Below are 18,800 nucleotides of genomic sequence, written 5' to 3' on the forward strand. Positions count from 1 at the left end.
CCTCTTTCCCTTTAGAAATCGCTCTACATTCCTATCAGAGCGGAGTGAGTGGCAGAGTCCCGGTCTGAATTCTGGCCCAGATCCCGTTATTTGTGTCGTCTCGTCTGTGCTCCTACCACGGTCAGAGCTCCAGTCAGATCGCGGCCCTGTCATCTCCAGGACCCTCGGCGGTACTGCCGGGCACCGTCCTGGCCGTGAAGAGGCTGCGAATGCACACAGAACCGTTCGGGGCAGCGTGGCACCGAGTGTCCCTGATGTCAGTCATTGGCATGCGACCTTTGGATACCGATCTATAACAAATAAAATCTTTACACGGAACCATTTATTACAAGGCAAACTACCATCACAGTAAAGAGGAAAACCGGTGCCACTGGCCAAAAAACATCCAAGATAAGCCCCCAGGTCAGGAAGACAGAGCAGCTAAGTTCCAGCTCCACACCGCCGCCCACCCGGGCTCCCGGGCCCGAGGTCCGCCTCCCCTGGCCAAACGGGGGAAGGACGGACCGGGGAGCCGCGGGCCGGCGCTGGGAACGGGCTTCTCCGCGCCGCCAGGGGCTGGTTTCCGGTGGGACTGACCGCCACCCACCGACCTCAGTCCCAGGCAGCTCACTTCCCCATGTTCACATTGGGAAACGCTGCGTCTGACGGCCGGCCAGCCATGTCCTGCCAACACCGCTTGTCCTTCCTTAGCAAAACGGAAGGTAACGGCTCAGCCGACGCCCACTTGGGGAGCCCCTGTGTCCCCGACGGCTCCACGTAACCGGTGCGCGCCGGGCCCCCCGCTTCCCTCTCCCCCACTGTCCGCCTCCCCGCTCCCCTCACGGGCCTCCGGCTGCCCGCGCAGGAGCCGGTCCCGCCAACACCCGTCTCCAGACCTGGCCCGCAGATCGGCAGGGTGAGCCCAAGGTCACCGCCCGGCACCCCTGAGCCCCCCCAATCCCCCGCCCTCCCAGCCTGGGACCCCGCGGAAGGAGGCGGCGCGGCTTTGTGACGTCATCGCCCCGCCCCGCGACGGAGACCGCCCGCGGGCGGGGCTGCGTGCTGACGCCTCACGCCTGGGCGGGGTCGAGAGTTTGGTTCCCCGGAGCGGGGTGTCGGCGCCTCATTCGGGTGGAGCTGAGCTGGAGGCTGGTGAGTGCGCGCTGCCGCCGGGCCGGGCCGGGGTGGAGGAGGCTCTGCGCCCACCGGGCAGAGCACGGGAGTCGCGGTGGAAGCCGAGGCCACCACGCCCTGTGGTCGCCGGCGCCGCGGTGACAGGGAACGAAGCTGGATGGAACCAAGCTGACTGGGGAGGGTGGGCGGGACGGGGGTCTGACGGACGGCCGAGGCGGCCAATGGCGCGGCGGACACCGCCTGGCGGGCGGAGATTGGCGGGTGCGGAAGCGCGTGGAGGTCGCGCGGGCTTCGGAGCGGCGCCCCGTTGGCTGGGGCGGGCTGAGGGGCGGGCCGCGCGGCGGACGTAAAGGAATGGCCCGGCCACCGGGAGTGACTCCCAAGGTCGAGGAGGCGTCACGTGGGCCCGCCCAGCCGCGTCCTCTGCGCGCCCGGAGGGACTGACGGACGGACGGACGGACGGCGCGCCCTTGAAGCCGCTGTGGTTGCGGGCCCAGGGCTGCGCATGCCGCGCGAGGAGTGACTCTGCAGCACCCCAGGTGCGCTGTGCCCCCTCCCTCGCTCCGTGCCACCCTCAGCGCCCCTCGTCCCCGTCCTTCCTCTGTGCTGCTTGAGGTGACACCCTCGGCTAGCCGCAGCATCCCGCGCCCTCAGCACCTACCCTGCTCAGTACCCCCCGTGCCCACCTTCCCTCTGTGGCCCTGGGGCGAGCACCCACGTCCTCCTCCTCTGCAGGAGGCTGGGAGGCCCATGCCGGAGGGAGACCCTATGGTGGACCTTCCCTTTCGCACGGCCCCGCTGACAGTGTAAGCGGTGCCCGGACACTCAGAGTGAGACCAGGCCCAGCGGACAGCCTGCCCTCTGCGCCTCGCCCGGAACCGGCCCTGCTCGCAGCTGGTGCTGGGGGCCCAGTGCAGGGCATTGCTCTGGGCAGCGTTAGGTGGGCGCCGGGACACACCGCAGGATTTCGTGCAGACCTTCCCCAGGTGAAAACAGACAGTACTATTCCTGGTTTTGCAAACTAGCTGAGGACTTACTCTTAAAGTTGGAGAAAGATCAATATGTTGTGACTATCTTTTTGAGACCACTGCCCACATTCATTTGCTTTTTAAAAAATCCTCACCTAAGGCTATGTTTCTGTTGAGAGAGAGAGAGAGAGGGAGAGAGGAACCTGGGGCCTTTCCGTGCGCAGACCAGGCTCCTACCTGCTGAGCCCCTCCAGTGCCAGTGCTGTTTTCTGGTTCTCCACCTTCTTTGATCTGACTGCTTGTAAGTTACTTGAACTTGGTTTTGAAATGTCACCTTTGTTGATATGTAGTGTTTTTGCACACATCTCTTTGTGTAGCTTTTCCGTGGTTGTTTGGTTATTTCGTTATATATATATATATATATATATATATATATATATATATATATACACAACTTACCGGTCCCCCAGGGTCATGATTTTTGTCCGGGTGGGTGAAGTGGAGAAACGCTGCCTCATTGAAAACTGTCTAACGATTTTCTCTGCGTACACTTAGAACCACATCAGACACGTAACTTTTGCTCTAGCCGTTACACATAGTTTAGAAGCATCGAGAAGGAAATTATATTGACTCAATCTTTGTTTTTTCTCTTCCTTCCTTCCTTCATGGATTTGGCAAGGTTCCTGCTTTTATCATGTCCTTTCTGCTTAGAGAAATTCCTTTAGCCAGTCACGGAGGATAGGTCAGCTGGCAGCAATTTCTCTTCGGTTTTCTTCAGCTGAGAAGGATTTGATTCCCCTTTCTTTTCTGAAGGTAATTTTTGCTGGATATGGGATTCTGAGTTGACAGTTATTTCCCGTCCGTACTTGAAAAGTGTTGTCCCCCTTTCTCTAGGCCTCCATGATTTCTGACAAATATGCTGTTCGAGTTGCTTGTAGTTTCCAGAAGTTTACCTTGTCTTGGAGTGGACTTCTTGAGGTTTATTCTGTCTGGGGTTTACTCGGCTTGGAAAGTTACCTCTGTTACTTCGCTGAATACTTCTGCAGCACCTGTGGCTTTTTCCTCCTCCTGGGATTCAGCTGATCTATTCGTGTCATCATTGGGTCTTTTGTGGTAGTCCCACCTGTCCCGGAGGCCCCGTTCATTTCCTTCAGTCTGTTTTCTCTGTTCTTCAGGTTGTGTGGTTTCCTTTATTCTGACTCCATAGTCACTGATTTTCTTCTTTCTCCTCCATTCTGCAATTGAACCCATCAAGGTTTCTGTGTTGGTGGTTGTATTTTCAGTTCTGAGTTTCCATTCAGTTCTTTATATCTCCTATTTCTTTGCTGAGGCTTTCTAGTTTTCTTTTGTTTCAAGCATAAGTTTGTAGTTGCTCATGGTAGCATTTTAAGGCTGACTCCTTTAAAACCTGCCAGATACCCTGACATCTATGTCATCTTGGTGTTGGTATCTATGGATTCGTTTGTTTGTTTGCTTGCTTGTTTGTTTCAATGGAGATCTTTGTCCTTGGTTTGGTAGTGATTGTTGATGCAGCCTGGACATTTGGGCTTTATGTTATGAGACTGGAGTAGAACAGGCTTCCTCTGACATTGATGGAGTGGGAGGTGGGGGGATGGTGATGCCTGATTACCCCTCCCAGCCTGGTATTGGTATCTGCTGTGTGGGTGTACGTTCCCTGTTCGGCCTTATGGTTTCGTTCTGTCTGGGGCGGGCGGGTGTGGCCCTGTTTTTGTTTGGCAGAGTGAAATCCAGGCTTCTCTCCTGGCCTCACTGACATTGCTGGGCATGGAAGCCCCTGATCTCTGCTGACTTACAGGTGGGATGGGGCTGGACCACAGAGTTTTCTGTGGGTAAGTAAGGCCATCACTGTCTGAAAATGTTCGTCCTGTTAATCTGCCCTCTTGTCTTCTGCCCAGAGGAGGCAGCTCTGGTGTGGTTTCTGTCCACATTGGCTGGCGTTCCTGGGGACAGCTTCTCCGGCATGTGGTCTGGGATGTATGGAGCAAAGAGCACAGCAAGAACTCAGTGCTGTTCTTTCTTTGGCCCCAAAGCCCCTTCCCAGCCTGCTCTTCTCTCTGTTTTCACTGTAGCATTTCATGTCGTTAGCTGCAGTTAATGGGAACGGAAGTCCTGTTTATGCTTTTACAGGTTTTAATAAACATTGGTAAATGGCCTTGCTTTCCATAAAGATTTAATAATTTGTACTCCAATCAATACCTTTGGACATGCCTGTCGGTCTGCACCCAGGAGCACTGCGTCAGGACCCCTCCCAGCGAGGTCAGTCTGGGCCGGGCAGTCAACCCGGAGGCCCCCAGACGGAAAGCTGTTTGGGGTTCTAGCTGTGGGCGCAGAAGTCCCTCCCAGAGGTCTGGCCAGCTGCCTGCTCCAAATTAACTTGCATTTAGGTTTTCCTTGAGAACTTCAGCTTTTTAAGAGAGACCTTTGGTTGGTCTTTTTCCTTGATAAGATGTAATTTTTTAATCACAGAGACCACTTTAGAGTGAGCTTTCACGTTTGCATCATCATCACAGGCGTTTAAGGTTAGTCAACAAGTTAGAGTCACCTGTTTGCCCTTCCCCTGCTGGATCCTCGTGTCCGTCTCATGAAGGCAAAATGCCTCCGTGGTTTAAACTCCTTTCCTGTCTCTCGTTTGTGTTTAATGAAGCCACAGGGGAAAGACATTGAGTTTGAGCTTTTCAGCTCAATGAGCGCCAGGGAGAATCAATCCTGTGCTCTGTGCACAGTTTCTCCGCATCGCTAAACATCGTGGCAGGTGTGGAGCGACAGCGTCGTCCTCTGCCCCAGTACAAGAACCTTAGGGGGCCGAAACCAGTTTGGCTCAGTGGATAGAGCCTCGGTCTGGGGACTGAAAGGTCCCAGGTTCGATTCCGGTCAAGGGCATGTACCTTGGTTGCGAGCACATCCCCAGTAGGGAGTGTACAGGGGGGGGCAGCTGATCAATGATTCTCTCATTAATGTTTCTAATTTTCTCTCCTCTCTTCCTCTCTGTAAAAAATCAATAAAATATATTTAAAAAATAACAAAGAACCTTAAGGGCCTGAAGCTGAAAAGTAAAGAAAAAGTATTTTCAAAATGAGTCATTCTTTTAGAATGGTTGTCAGGTAACACTGGGTGACAGTCACCTAATGACGCGTGCCCTTTGCCCTCCAAGACTCACTTCCCGAGACGCTGTCCACAGCTGTTCTGCTGACGCTGCCTCTTTTATTGCCCTCTGCCTGGCCCGCGTGACGCCGATAGGCATCAGGAGTCAGCCTATGTCCCTATGTTGGGGGGGGGGGGGGTGACCTAGGGTTGTGCTGCCTGACTGGGGAAGTACAGGCACAGATAAGGGTGCTTTATTCCAGCAGATCCTTTCCTGTGGGCAGGGCTTCAAGCCCTTAGCAAATTTTGCTTTGGTTTTTACTTTTTAAACCTTATTGTTGTCAAACTATAGACTTATATCATAAATAGTGAGTTATAAGTAGTGTCATCTTGTGTACTTTATTGGCATTGATAGATTCGCTTATAGTTTTCCTGGACATAAGCAGCCTTGTTGAGGTATAACTTCCGTGCCGTACAGTTCACCCGTTTAAGTTGTGCAGTTCCAGGTCTTCGAACAGCAGTTGCCAGAAACCTTCAGTTGTCAGGCCGAAGCTCGGTCCATTGACCCAGGCAGCTAGGGCTGGACATGTGTTTTAGCTTCTCTAGTCCTGTTCCTCAGAATGGAGTTGCTGAGTCTGCGGTAATTCTGTGTTTAACTTTGAGGAACTGCCAGACTGTTTTCCTCAGTGGCTGCACCAGTTTGCATTCCTACCAGCGGTGCCTGAGCTCCCAATTTGTCCATGTCCTCCCTACCCTGCTGTTTTGTTTTTAATTGTATCTAGTTCGAGTGACATGCATGTATCTTGTTTTGATTTGTCTTTTCCTAATGACGCTGAGAACCTTTTATTGTGCTCATTGGCTGTTCATGTATCTTTTTTGGGGGAAATGTTCGTATCTTTTGTCTATTTTGATCGGTTTATTTTTTTATTGAGTTATAGGAGTTCTCCATATGTTCTGTATCCAGTTCCTTAATTATATAATTTGCAGATATTTTCACTTATTCTGTGTCTTCTCTTGATGGTATCCTTTTTTTGTTTGTTTGTTTTGCTGTATTTTTTGTTTCCTAAGATACCATTGAAAGCCACAAAGAATCACTCCATTTTAACTTGGAACTTGTAGAACTTGTAAGAGTCTGACAGTTCCAGCTCTGACATCTGGTCTTAGCTCCATTTTTAGTTAATTTTTTTGGGGGGGTGCCGCTCCCTTCTTGCCTGTGAATGTTCCGTTGTCCCACATCACCTGCTGAAAAGAGTGCTTTCCCCACGGAACCTCTCGGCACCTTGTCGAGTAGAAGTGTCCTCCCGGCCGAGTTGGCGTGCCAGAGCTTTCACCAGCCTGTCTGAGTGAGTGTCTCCCCACATGATGAGCTGTTCTTAACTCTGAGGTTGGAGGGACAGGCTGATGGATCACACCCGGAGTGTAAGCTCCGTGTCTGCTCATGGTTCTGCAGGTTGTGGGGAGAAGGGCCGTCCCGGCCCTCAGGCATCTGAAAGGCAGTCTGCTCTCCTGGGTGCTGTGCTGGTCGCATGGCGCTCCGGTCAGACCCGGGACGCAGAGAGCTGGAAGGCGGCTTACCTTCAGGTCACGAAGACACATTTGCCCATGGGGTCGTCATTGCAGCAGCTGGGTGATGGCGGAGGAGATGCCGCCGTGTTCGGGAGAAACGCCCACTCTGGGGTCCCGCTGCCTAGATAAGGATGGCGGTGGGGGGAACACACGTTTCCTCTGGACCCGAGTTAAAAAACAAAACACCAAAAAGCCCAACATTGAGAGCAGCCATGGTCTGTCTGCTGTTGCCCTCTGGATCCTCAGTGGCCCTTTGTCCACCTTAAACTTGTTTGTGGGAGGTAGTGCAGTGCAGGGGAGTGCAGGGAGAACCACTGAAGTAACTTGAAACTTTTGACTTTTAAGATTAGAAAAAAAAGATTGCATTCTGTAGCAATATCCAAAATAGGTTGCTTATTCGTCTTCAGTTTTTAAGGAGCAGGCTTTTGTCTCGTTTTAGTTTGTTTTTAAAGCAGCTTTCTCCTTTGCTGACTGGTCCCCTCTGAGCAGGAGCACCCAGCTGCCCATTTGTGTCCCTGTGTGTATCTGATCGTATTTAGGCCAAGAGGGAGGGTCCTTATGAACGGTATAAAGCCGCTGTCGCCAACTGGTGGTCCGTGAGGTCTGAAAGGGGGTGAGGGCGCCCGCTGGAATAAAGGACCGTTTATGAACATTTGTTTCTGGTCATTCTTTTTTTTTAATATATTTTATTGATTTTTTACAGAGAGGAAGGGAGATAGATACAGAGCTAGAAACGCCGATGAGAGAGAAACATCGACCAGCTGCCTCCTGCACACCCCCTACCGGATGTGCCCGCAACCAATGTACATGCCCTGGACCGGAATCGAACCTGGGACCTTTTAGTCCGCAGACCGACCCTCTATCCACTGAGCCAAACTGGTTTTGGCTGTTTCTGGTCATTCTTAACATGTCTCAGAGCTTGGGTTTCTTTCAGGTGGGTGTGGAGGTGGGGTGATTCCGACCACAGCCAGGTGCTTGCTTTGAGGCAAAGTCCCGAGTGCCTTGCTTGAGCCATATGCCCAGGCAGAGCGCTGTGGTCACTTCAGGGGCCCCTGCCCTTCTGGGGCCCCTTTTGCTGACCGGAAGTCACCTGGTCCCTTCCTGACAGGGTCTCCCAAGAGGCATGCTGGGTTTTTGGAAGTGGTTCGGGGCCCTCTGGGAGTAGTTTACACTTGCTCGTGTTGGGCAGTCAGCTTTTATAAAGTGGCTGCTTTTGAGGAGTTATAAATCAGATGTAGTGGTATTGTGACCTTCAAGGGCAAGGTCCGTTCAGATCAGAAGCAAATAACTTACCCACCTCTCCCTCCTGCAATCCCAGGTTCCTCCTGTTCTTCTGGAAGGGTCGGGCGGGACGGGGACTTGGCAGTCAGAAAGCATGAGCTTGGAGCCTGGCTCTGCTCTTCATGACCCAGGGACCTTGGGGGGAACTTGAGCTGAACTCAGAAAGGGGAGCTGTAAGACAGACGGGGAGTGTGTGGGGTGTGCCAACAGCCCTGACATGTCAGGTGCTGACCAGGGTGCATGGGCGGTAGGCATTTGTGTAAGTGCTTTCCTCCCTAACCTCTGGGCCGCGGTTTCTGTCCCGCATCAGAGGTTCCTGCCCAGCCGCTGCGTCCTTCACACTTTTCCACTCTCTGCGTCCCCTCCTCCCGACCCCTCGTGTGGGATGCGCCTGGGTCAGAGTGAGTCCTGTGGGTTGGCGTTGTCTGGGCCTCTCAAGCACCCAGTGCTTTCTCTGTGATGTTAATACTTTTTCTTCTGCTCAAATATAAATTATTTGAGCATTATTTCCCCTAATTTTCTATAGTCTCCAGAATATAGTGAGTCTAGTAAGTACTCCGTAGTTTTCTGGGTAAAGGAGAAAATATGTTTCTCATTTTGAGTTCATCCAAATCTAACCAGCAATCAGTCCATCCTTCTCTTTTCTAGAATGTTTTCTGCAGTGTGCACACTTACAGATTAGAGACGTTACATGTTTGTTATGTGATAGTTTGAATCCCGGAAGTGAAACGGCAGCTTGTGAGTGAAGGCCTGGCCCTGAGGCTGGGGTGGGTCGCTCTCACACTCTGTTGTGCTCTCTAGCTGGAGCAGGTGCCCGCCACCTGTGTGTCTGAACTCTCCTCCGCCAGAGCCTGCGCGTAAACCCCAGGAGCTTCACCTGCTAACATGCTCTTTCCGATTTTCCTTTTGTGCAGGCAGTGGTGAGAAACTTCACACCAAGGATGTTTCACTTAAGGACTTGTGCCACTAAGTTGCGGCCCTTGACGGCCTCACAGACTGTTAAGACATTTTCCCAGAACAGACCAGCAGCCGCTCGGACGTTTGGGCAGATCCGGTGCTACACTGCCCCCGTGGCTGCAGAGCCCTTCCTGAGCGGGACTAGCTCCAACTACGTGGAGGAGATGTACTATGCCTGGCTGGAGAACCCCAAGAGCGTTCACAAGGTAAGGCTCGCAGGAGCGGGTCTTGTGTGTTTGGAGCCGACGGTGGCTGGCCACCCAGGTAAGTGTCCCGAGGAGCCCTCGGGCAGGAAGGCAGGCAGCAGCCAGGAGCCCCAACGGCCCGACAGGAACCACCTTCTCGGGAGGGGCGGCTCCCTCACCGTGTGCCTCGCTCTGGAATAGACCGCACTCACCCGCAAGGACCTCCACAGGATGCACTTGCACCACTTCCGGAGCCTCGCAGGGACGCTGCGGAAGAGAAGTCGCGGCAGAAGAGGAGCTGCGGAAGGATGCCCGCAGGATGCGCCTCGTCCGGGTCCCGAGAACACCTTGAATCGTCTCCTGTGGTTTCTGTGCCGTTCAGATCCTTATGCTCATGGTTTCCTCCTGTCCCGGGAAGTAAATCCGGGAAGGCTTCCTTCGGACCCCTGTGACACCTGTAGGGCACGTTCTCCTTAGTGCTTCTCCTCACCATTTGCTGGTACGGGGCACACTTAGTGGCAGAATTGCTTTTTTTCTTCCCTTTGTTTTATATACGTGTGTGATTGATTTCAGAGAGGAAGGGAGAGGGAGGGAGAGTTAGAAACATCAATGATGAGAATCATCCATCGCCACCTCTTGCACACCCCACACTGGGGATTGAGCCCACAGCTCAGGCCTGTGCCCTGACCACAATTCAACTGACTGCCTTGTTCATAGGTCTACGCTCAACCACTGAGCCACACCGGGCAGAGCAGAATTTCCTAACAGCATTGGACCAGTGGGAGTTTGTGTGTTTTAATGACCATTTCATGGTTTTCAGGTCAGGCAGTGGCCAGTGCAGGAGCTGGAGGGCGGGTTCCCAGGCGCCCAGGCCTGGGGGCAGGTGTGGGATGTGTTCTGTGCAGGCTGGCGTCATCACTCTTCGTTGTTGTTGCTGTCAATCCTCACCCAAGGATATTTTCCATTGATTTTTTAAAAATATATTTTTATTGATTTCAGAGAAGGGGGAGAGAGAGAGACAGAGACAGAGACAAAGACAGAGAGAAACATCAAGGATGAGAGAGAATCATTGATTGGCTGCCTCCTGCACGCCCCCTACTGGGGATCAAGCCTGCAACTCAGGCATGTGCCCTGACCAGAATTTAACCCAGCAGCCTCCAATTTGCAGGCCGATGCTCTATCCACTAAGTCATACCGGCTAGGCAGGGGTCGGCAACCTTTAAGACATAAAGAGCCACTTGGACCTGTTTTCGAAGGAAAAAAAAAACCTGGGAGCCGCAAAACCATTGCGACATTTAAAACAAATATAACACTGCATATATTGTTTCTTACCTTAATGCTATATACCGAATCGTGCAGAAAAAGGATTTTTTCACTTAACAAAAAGAGCTGCAGGTTGCCGACACCTGGGGGCTTTCCATTGATTTTAGAGAAAGTGGAAGGGAGGGTGAGAAACGGAGAAACACTGATGTAAGAGAGACACCTCATTGGTTGCCTCCTTTATGTGCCCCAACAGATGCTGGGGGTCAAGTCTGCAACCGAGAGACATGCCTTGACCAGAATTAAACCCGAAAACTTTCAGTCGATGGGCCAACGCTCTAACCACTGAGCAGCTGGCCAGGGTGTGACGTCATCACTCCTAATTGCTCTTTTCCTTCCTTGTGAATCTTGGGCCCCTAGAGTAAGCTCTGTGTTAGTGACATTCACGACTGGATTATTCCTGTGACTGCGGGAGCCACCAGCTCTGTCTCACTAGAAGTGCTGCCTCTTAGAACCTCACAGCATTTAGCAGGCCTTCCTGTTTCCAGGGCCACCGGAGCCAGTGGGGCCTGGTTCCCGGGAGGCGCTCTGGGCCTTGCCCAGGCGGGACAGGTGGGCTAGAAGGAAGTGCTGAGGAGATGTCCTGCTGGGGGTTGAAGCCAGGTCTCTAAGGACAGTTGTGAGCTTGTCTCTGGAGTAAATCAGCCAGGCTGTCACCTTGTGCTCAGGCCTCTCCCTGCCTTCCCTTTCCCGAGTATGACCCCTTGTGGAGCCACCCAGGCCTCTTAGATTAGCGTCGAATGCACATGAGTCTCGCCCCTGACGAAGGGGTGCGGTGGTGCTGAGCAGCCACCATAGTCCTTCCTCTGAGAGTGATGGGCTCCACCTTTGTCTCGGGCTTCAGGGTGTGTCTTGCACTCTCAGCAGGTCCGATAGGGCAGAGCTGAGGCAGCTTTTCTTGCTGACCTTGGAGTTGGCGGATGCTTTGCTTGCACACCTGGAGAGGAGAGAGTGAAACTGTTTGGAGATGTTCTTTCGTGAGCTACCTGGCTTAAAAACAGTGGCATTGCTCTGATCGAGCACAAAGCCACTTGGCTTCCGTACCTGAGGAGTACTCCAGCAGCACCCTCCATTGTAAATGTTTTCATGGTAGCAAGTCAGGCAGACCCCGACCCCAGTGCCACCCAGCAGAGTGGGGGTGCTTGGATAGGCTTGGGTGCAGCCCTGCCGTCCTCCACTGGGGGTCGCTGAGCCAGGCCATGCGGTGGGTGGTCTGAAGGCCAGCACTGTCCTGCGCTCTGTTCTTCCGCCCGCTTAGCTCCAAAGCAGGTTCTGTGGGGGTGGGCCGTGGACCATCACTCCCACATGTGGGCGTCCTGTACAGACAGCCAGTCACCCATGTTTTCAGGAAGGGTGCAGGCCCGGCATTGGCACAGAGAGGACAGGACGCAGGAGGAGGGTTAAGAGGCCGCCCGGAGCAGCCTCTTCCTGCATGGCAGAGCTGTGAACGGGCCGTGTGCACGGCACCTGGTGCTGGGACAAGTGCCGGGTTTGCTGCATGTGACCGGGAGAGCCCCTGCAGGGGGGCGGGGAGACAGGCTCCTGCTGGCCAGCGAGTCCAGGTGGCGGTCCTTGCTGAGGAGTCCCTGCCTGTCCGTTGGGCTAATGGGCCAAACCCTTGTTTCAAGATGGCCCTGCACCTGTGCTCCGCAGTGGCTTGTTGCCCTGCGATGCTTGTCAGTATCCGTTGGAAAGCTCTGTTAGTGCCCTGGCCATTTTGGCTCAGTGTTTGGAGTGCTGGCCCACGGACTGAAGGGTCCCGGGTCCAATTCCAGTCAAGTTGTGGCATGACCCCTGGCCCTGGTTGGGGCACATGCAGGAGACAGCCAATCTGATGTGTGTCTCTCACATCTGTTTTTCTTTTTTTTTTTTTCTTTTTTTTTTTTAAATATATTTTATTGATTTTTATACAGAGAGAAAGGGAGAGAGATAGAGAGTTAGAAACATCGATGAGAGAGAGTCATCGATCAGCTGCCTCTTGCACACCCCCTACTGGGGATATGCCCGCAACCAAGGTACATGCCCTTGACCGGAATCGAACCCGGGACCCTTCAGTCCCCAAGCCGACGCTCTATCCATTGAGCCAAACCGGTCCCGGCTCACATCTGTTTTTCTCTCCCCCTTCCTTCCACTCGCTCTAAAAATCAATGAGAAAAGATCCTTGGGTGAGGGTTAACTAAGAAATTAAAAAGCTCTCTCAGTACCAGAACTTACCATGGTTGCCTGTGTCATGCTCGAGCCTGAAACGGATCAGCCATTAGTTTATCACTGTGCCATGGCCTTTGAACCTGGGGTTCGATCCATTCCAGGTTGTCCATAAGTGATTGGGGTGTGTTTGTGGGTGGTGAGTGGGTTCCCATCTAAGGTAAAGGCAGCAGGCGTGGCATTGGACAGGAAGAAATGGCTCAGGCAGTCCAGAACCCAGAGTCCTGGGCTTTGGCAGCTGAAATGAGCATTCGTCACCCAGGGTCATGTTCTCATCACCTTCTTGTCCCTCAGGGGGCTGTGCAGGTAGAGGCTGTCCGTGTGTCCGTGCTCTCACTGTCCTAGGTGAAGAGAGCCCAGTGACTTCCCTGGCTTTGCCCGGTCTGCAGGGAGGGAGCAGGGACTAGGCCCTGTGCCTGGGCAGGCTGGCCTGTGGTGGCTCCGTCGTGCACGCGGCGTCCTGTGAGCCGCGCACTCGTGCTGGCCGCCTTGGGCCTTTGAGACACATGAGGGACACCAGGTGGCGCGGTTGCCACTCTCCAGCCCTGAGGCCCCAGGGACCCAGCTCTGGTGTTGCTCACCGCCGGGAGCTTGGTGCTGAGACAAAGTCTGTTTGCCTCACTGAACCGCTCCGCCTACGTCCCTGCTGAGTGTCAGCACCTCTCTGAGGTGGGGTAGAGCCTTGAACGCTGGGTGTCCCAGGTTCATAGCTGACACCATTCATAGCACTGCACCAGACACCCCCTGGCATCCCCTGACACCCCCCCGACCGACTGCCACCGCCCCCCCTGTCAGTTTGCGCCCGGTGAGGGAGTCAGCCTGTGGATCAGCTCGGTGGGTGTGTTGGGCACGTCCTGTGCATTGGACCAGCTTCCGCAGGACAGAGCCGAGGAAGAGGGACGCTGTGGCTGCAGGGGGAGCAGAGGCGGGGCATGGCCTTGCGGGACGTCACTTAAAAGCCGTAGTTCCATCAAAGGAAATAATTCTGGTTTCGTTTCAGCTGGAATGTTACCCTTGGTTTGCTTTTTGTTTGTTTGTTTTTTAATATATTTTTTATTGATTTTGTACAGAGAGGAAGGGACAGAGATAGTCAGAAACATCGATGAGAGTCATCGATCAGCTGCCTCTTGCACACCCCCTACTGGGGATATGCCCGCAACCAAGGTACATGCCCTTGACCGGAATCGAACCCGGGACCCTTCAGTCCCCAAGCCGACGCTCTATCCATTGAGCCAAACCAGTTTTGGTTAGAATGTTACCCTTGTTTACACTTGAAAACTTATGTTTTGGTTTAAGTCATTTTGGCAACAAGCTGAGGCCTTAAACCCACTCATGGGAGGTGGTCCAGGCCCACGCCTCCGAGGACGGGCTGTCTCCAGGCCCACCCCTCTGCGGACGGGCTGTCTCCCTCCTGCCCACGCACTGCCCTGCCTGGCCCTGGTCCCAGCCTCGCCTCCTTCGTCTGCCAGCGCTGCCACCTGGCCTCCCTGGGGCCTGCGACCACCCCTCCTCGGCTCCTCACAGCCCATCAGCACATCGCAGACGCCTGCCCGGGCCTCTGCTCGCCGCGGAGGCAGCCTCGGGCTGTGGAGAGCCACCTCTCACCGCGCTCACCTCTGCCCATACCTGGGAGGTGTGTCTGGTGCGAGCACGTCGCTTCAGCCTATGGCCCTGTGGGTGGAACCGCTGGCTTTCGGGGGCAGTGCCTTCCCTCCCCTCCCCGGTGGGCAGAGAACTGAGTGTCTGCATCTGGCTGTTGGTCCGTCCAGGCCTGGAGGGGACGGCTTCCTGAGGGAGTTGTGAGACAGGCAGACACAGGTGGGGGCTTTGACTGCAGAGCCTGGGGACTAGACTCAGCGCGGCCGAGGAGCGGCTGAGTCTGCCTCCTGCACTGACGGAGGAGCAGTGCCCTGCCATGTGGGACACGGGCCCAGCCCTGGCCTTGGTTTTTGCCCGTTTTAAGTTGCAGTGCACAGGTTTTGCAAGTGCATGCAGACAAAACCCAAATGTCAGGTCGTGGTGGGAGAAGGCTTTGCTGTTGAGAGTGTCTCCTGGTCTGAGGGCTGAGGCACTGGTGTGTGCGCTGGGGTGAGTGAGGGGAAGTGAAAGTGCGTCCTGGTGCGCTCCCCTGAGGGCCAGCGCTGCAGCCCCTGTGCCACTGTCTGCCAGTCAGAAGGTTCCAGAGGGGAGACCCATGGTGGCGCCTGCCCCTCCCAGGGCTGGACTGCCCAAGCTTCCGGGAGTTGGAAATGTTTGGGTGTCCAGTGCGTCAGTTTTGTGTGTCCTTGTAGTGCACCTAGCAGGGCCAGGCCTGGGCTCTCCCTGCCTGGGCAGTGGGCACTAGGCGGCCTCTCCTTTCGCACAGGAGCAAGTCGGTTCTACCTCTGGTGGACGCAGGGCCTCTCGCCTGCGGTGGAGCCGGCTCAGGGAGGAGGAGAGACAGCTTGATGGCAGGTTGGGAGAATGGTACTGGATTCCGACTCCTGCCCAAGAGGGCCAAGGCAGGGCGTGTGCGGTGCTTACAGCTGGCGTGTGGCTGGTGCCAGGTGAGGACCCTGCAGGTCTCGCCCATCAGCTGACACACTGCCTGTCAGCCAGACCAGGGAACACAGGGAGAGCTCAAACTGAGGTTTGTTAAAGCATTTAACAATTGCTATTAATGTATTAATTCACAATTTTTAAGGTAAAAGCTCGGTGTTCTGTATACTCCCCATGTTGTGCAGTATCACCCAGGAGTTTGATTTTACAAGTTACTGAATGCAAGAGGAATAAACTTGGATGTTCTGAAAACTCCCCTGGAGGTCCAGCACCAGGCCCTGCTTGCCACAGTGGGTTTCTGGTGGGATTGGTGGTGCAGGCAGTGTCTTGGGACCGGACATGCACCTAGGCCTGCACAGCCCTGCGAGGCTGCCTGCGGACCCTTCCCTGGCGGCAAGCGCAGGCCTGCTGGCCTTTCTCTCCAGGTTCTCCCAGGCGTCTAATCTGTTTACTGTCGAAGAACCTAAGAAACTGGACATGTCTGACAGGGAAGAAAGACAGTGTTTACCAGGTGTACCAGTTAGATTTTTTTTCAATTCATGGAGTTACACATTACATTGATAGATATGCAATTTGATATGTATGCTATTGTATTTTGTTGTATTGGCAGCAAGCTTCAAAATTTCCTATGTCAAATTTTCTGAAGGTGTTACCATTAGATATTTTTACACTTAAAAAGGTCGAATTTTGTGCCAAAACAAGAGCATTTGCAGGAAGTTTGAGTTCATTATTTTGTGGAAAAGTGCTGCTGAGCACTAAACGCAGAGCATTGTCTTCATGTGTCACCATGCCCCGGGGGAGGCTGAGCTGGGACTGGTGGGAAGCTGACCCCATGGCTACTCCTGGAGCTGGGGGAGAGTCTACTGCCCCTAAACCGTGCGGGCCGGGCCGAGAGGGGTCAGTGGTAGTTCCTCAAGGATCCGAAGTACCAACAGCGAAAGTCAGAGAGTGGAAAGAGCAGAGGCGCCTCGAGCAGTGGGCTGGCCGTGGGGTTAGCTTCTGCCTGAAGGGCAAGGAGAGACCACCTGCAGCCACCGGCAGCCCCTTCCGGGCTCAGCACCCAACACCCCCTGTCAGGGTCTCTGAGAGCCAAGAACCCACCCAGTGGCTTGGGGCGGGGGCATCCTCTGAGCCACCTCCACCCAGCAAACACCCCCTACCCCTGGTGCCCGCGGCGTCCAGGGTTTGGGGGCAGGGGAGACAAATGGGCACAGACCTCAAGGTCAGCTGGGCACCACTGGGCCATGAAGGAGAGTCGGCTTTCCTGCTTTCCTGACCAATGCAGCATCCAAAACCGACATAAATTATTCACCGTGAGGAAAAAGCACAATTAGGCATTGCTTATGGTGAATATGCTCTATCTCAAGGTACTTGTGAAGATTGGTTTAAATGCTTTCAAAATGATGATTTCGATGTGAAAGACAACCGAAAAAGTTTGAAGACCAACAATTACAAGCATTATTGGATGAAATGGGTGTCAAACTCAAAAACAACTTGCAGAAAGATTAAACATTGCTCAGCAAACAATTTCTGATCATTTACAAGCAATGGGATAGATTTTAAAGGAAGGAAAATGGGTGTCACATCAACTGAACAAAAGACAAATGGAAAACCGAAAAGTAACCAGTAAAATGTTGCTTCAGTGGCATGAAAGAAAGTTTTTTCGCACCGAATTGTGACTGGTGATGAAAAGTGGGTTTATTTTGAGAATCCCAAATGCACAAAATCATGAGTTGATCCAGGTCAACCATCAACATCGACTGCAAGGCTGGATCAGTGCTCTGCGTTTAGTGGGATCAGGAACGTGTGTATTATGAGCTTCTAAAACCAGGTGAAACCGTTAATACTGATTGCTACTGACAACAAATAATCAATTTGAACCACACTTTGATCGTAAAATGACCAAAATGGGCCAAAAGACACGGTAAAGTAATTTTGCTTCATGATAGTGCACCATCACACACTTCAGAACCAATTCATACTTGCCTGGGAAGTATGAACCCACCCGCCATATTCACCAGACCTTCAGATGACCACTTGTTGCGATCGATGGCACTTTCTGAGTATCACTTCAAAACGTACCAAGTGGAAAATTGGGTCTCTGAATGGTTTGCCTCAAAACAAGAAAAGTTCTATTGGGACGGTGTCCACAAATTACCTGAAAGATGGGGAAATGTGCAGCTATCAATGGACATTACTTTGAATAAAGCAATTTTGTTCTTTCTCTTGAAATTGTGTGTTTTTTATTACAAAATCTGCCATTAACGGGTACACCTGGTACATGTCTAAACCTTCCTGGTGGTTAGTATACGAGCGTGTTTTTTTGCAGTGGAATTAAGTGTTGGTTTCTCTGATCTCTGAAATATTTTAAGGCTCAACATCTTTGTATGAGATGAATAAACTATTAAAGAGTCCACAGTATTTATGTGAATTACAAATTGAATCATTTAAACGTAAAATAGCCAAAAATAGTAAGGAGAGAGAGAATGAGTGAGTTTGATTAACACAGATGATGTGGAAACTGAGAGGAACCCCAGATAGTTTCTGCCGCACACAGGAGTGTGCTGGCTGCTGGCTCCGCACAGTGTGGTCTTTACCGCAGACCTGCGCATGCAGATGTCTGTCCCTCCACACTGAGCCCTGCGCCCCGGTGCCAGGTGCCTGGCAGGATCTCCGGGCTCAGACTAAGGCCTCCGAGCCCTGAGCCCCTGAAGGGCCCTCCTGAAGCACAGACAACATGGTTTCTCTAGGGCCAGCCCCAGGCCACCCTTTGCACAAGGGCCACTGTATTTTGTGTGTGTGTGGGGGGGGGGGTGGTGAGGTGACAAGGGAGGCCTGAGCCCTGGAGGCTGTGTTGAAGCACAGGAGGTCAGGGACAGACAGGCAGGAAGGGCAGCCAGAGGGCATCTGCCCCATTGATGTGGGGCATCCTGAGGGTCAGGGGAGCTGCTGCTCAGAGCAGGAGGTCATTGCCCGGCAGGATGTGGCTGCCTGCCAAGAACAGTTCTTTCTTTGGCTGGAAATGAGGGCGAGGCTCCCAGTGGAGTGACACGTGTGTTCCTTCTCTCTTTAGTCATGGGACATTTTTTTCCGAAACACCAATGCCGGGGCGGCCCCAGGCACTGCCTACCAGAGCCCGCTGGGCCTGAGCATGGGCGCCCTGTCTGCCGTGGCCCGAGCACAGCCCCTGGTGGGCACCCAGACCAACGTGGACAAGCTGGTGGAGGACCACTTGGCGGTACAGTCTCTCATCAGGGCCTACCAGGTAAGGTGCGCCTGCCAGCACAGCCTGTCCCGGCCCTGGGGTCCAGGGACGCAGAAATGCAAAAGGTGAGGAGAGGAGCCGGGACAGTTTCACCCACGGAGCAGAGCCTCTGCCATCTTCAGTGCAGCCCTGGAAGCAGCTCCTTGCCTGTTCCCGTAGGTTGGCAGAAAGATCTGTGGGCAGGGAAACAGGGCCGGGCGCAGGAAGTGCCGGTGACCAGGAGCACTGTGCCGTCCCGTGTCAGCTGCTAGCACCGACACACAAGAGGAGGAGGTGCACCTGTAGGGTGGGGGACTGGGT

At 53.6% G+C, this 18,800-nt stretch overlaps 1 protein-coding gene across 9 annotated transcripts in view; it reads left to right on the forward strand.

The window, feature by feature from the left end:
• Positions 1 to 485: 485 nt before the first annotated feature.
• The window catches only part of OGDH (oxoglutarate dehydrogenase), a 36,956-nt gene continuing 18,641 nt past the window's right edge, over positions 486 to 18,800 (forward strand). For 2 of the 9 annotated variants that reach the window (XM_084896166.1, XM_084896170.1), the window contains exons 1-3: positions 1,026 to 1,131; positions 8,945 to 9,193; positions 18,309 to 18,500. In XM_084896166.1, the coding sequence (XP_084752292.1) occupies positions 8,972 to 9,193; positions 18,309 to 18,500 (414 nt within the window). In that variant the 5' untranslated portion in view covers positions 1,026 to 1,131; positions 8,945 to 8,971. Of the gene's footprint in view, positions 1,132 to 1,493; positions 2,383 to 8,944; positions 9,194 to 18,308; positions 18,501 to 18,800 lie in introns of those variants that run through there. The other 7 variants (XM_084896162.1, XM_084896164.1, XM_084896163.1 and 4 more) reach the window with 6 other exon arrangements.

The sequence above is a fragment of the Pipistrellus hanaki genome, assembly GCF_964339955.1.
Source record: "Pipistrellus hanaki genome assembly, chromosome: 10".
In the NCBI taxonomy this organism is placed as follows: domain Eukaryota; kingdom Metazoa; phylum Chordata; class Mammalia; order Chiroptera; family Vespertilionidae; genus Pipistrellus; species Pipistrellus hanaki.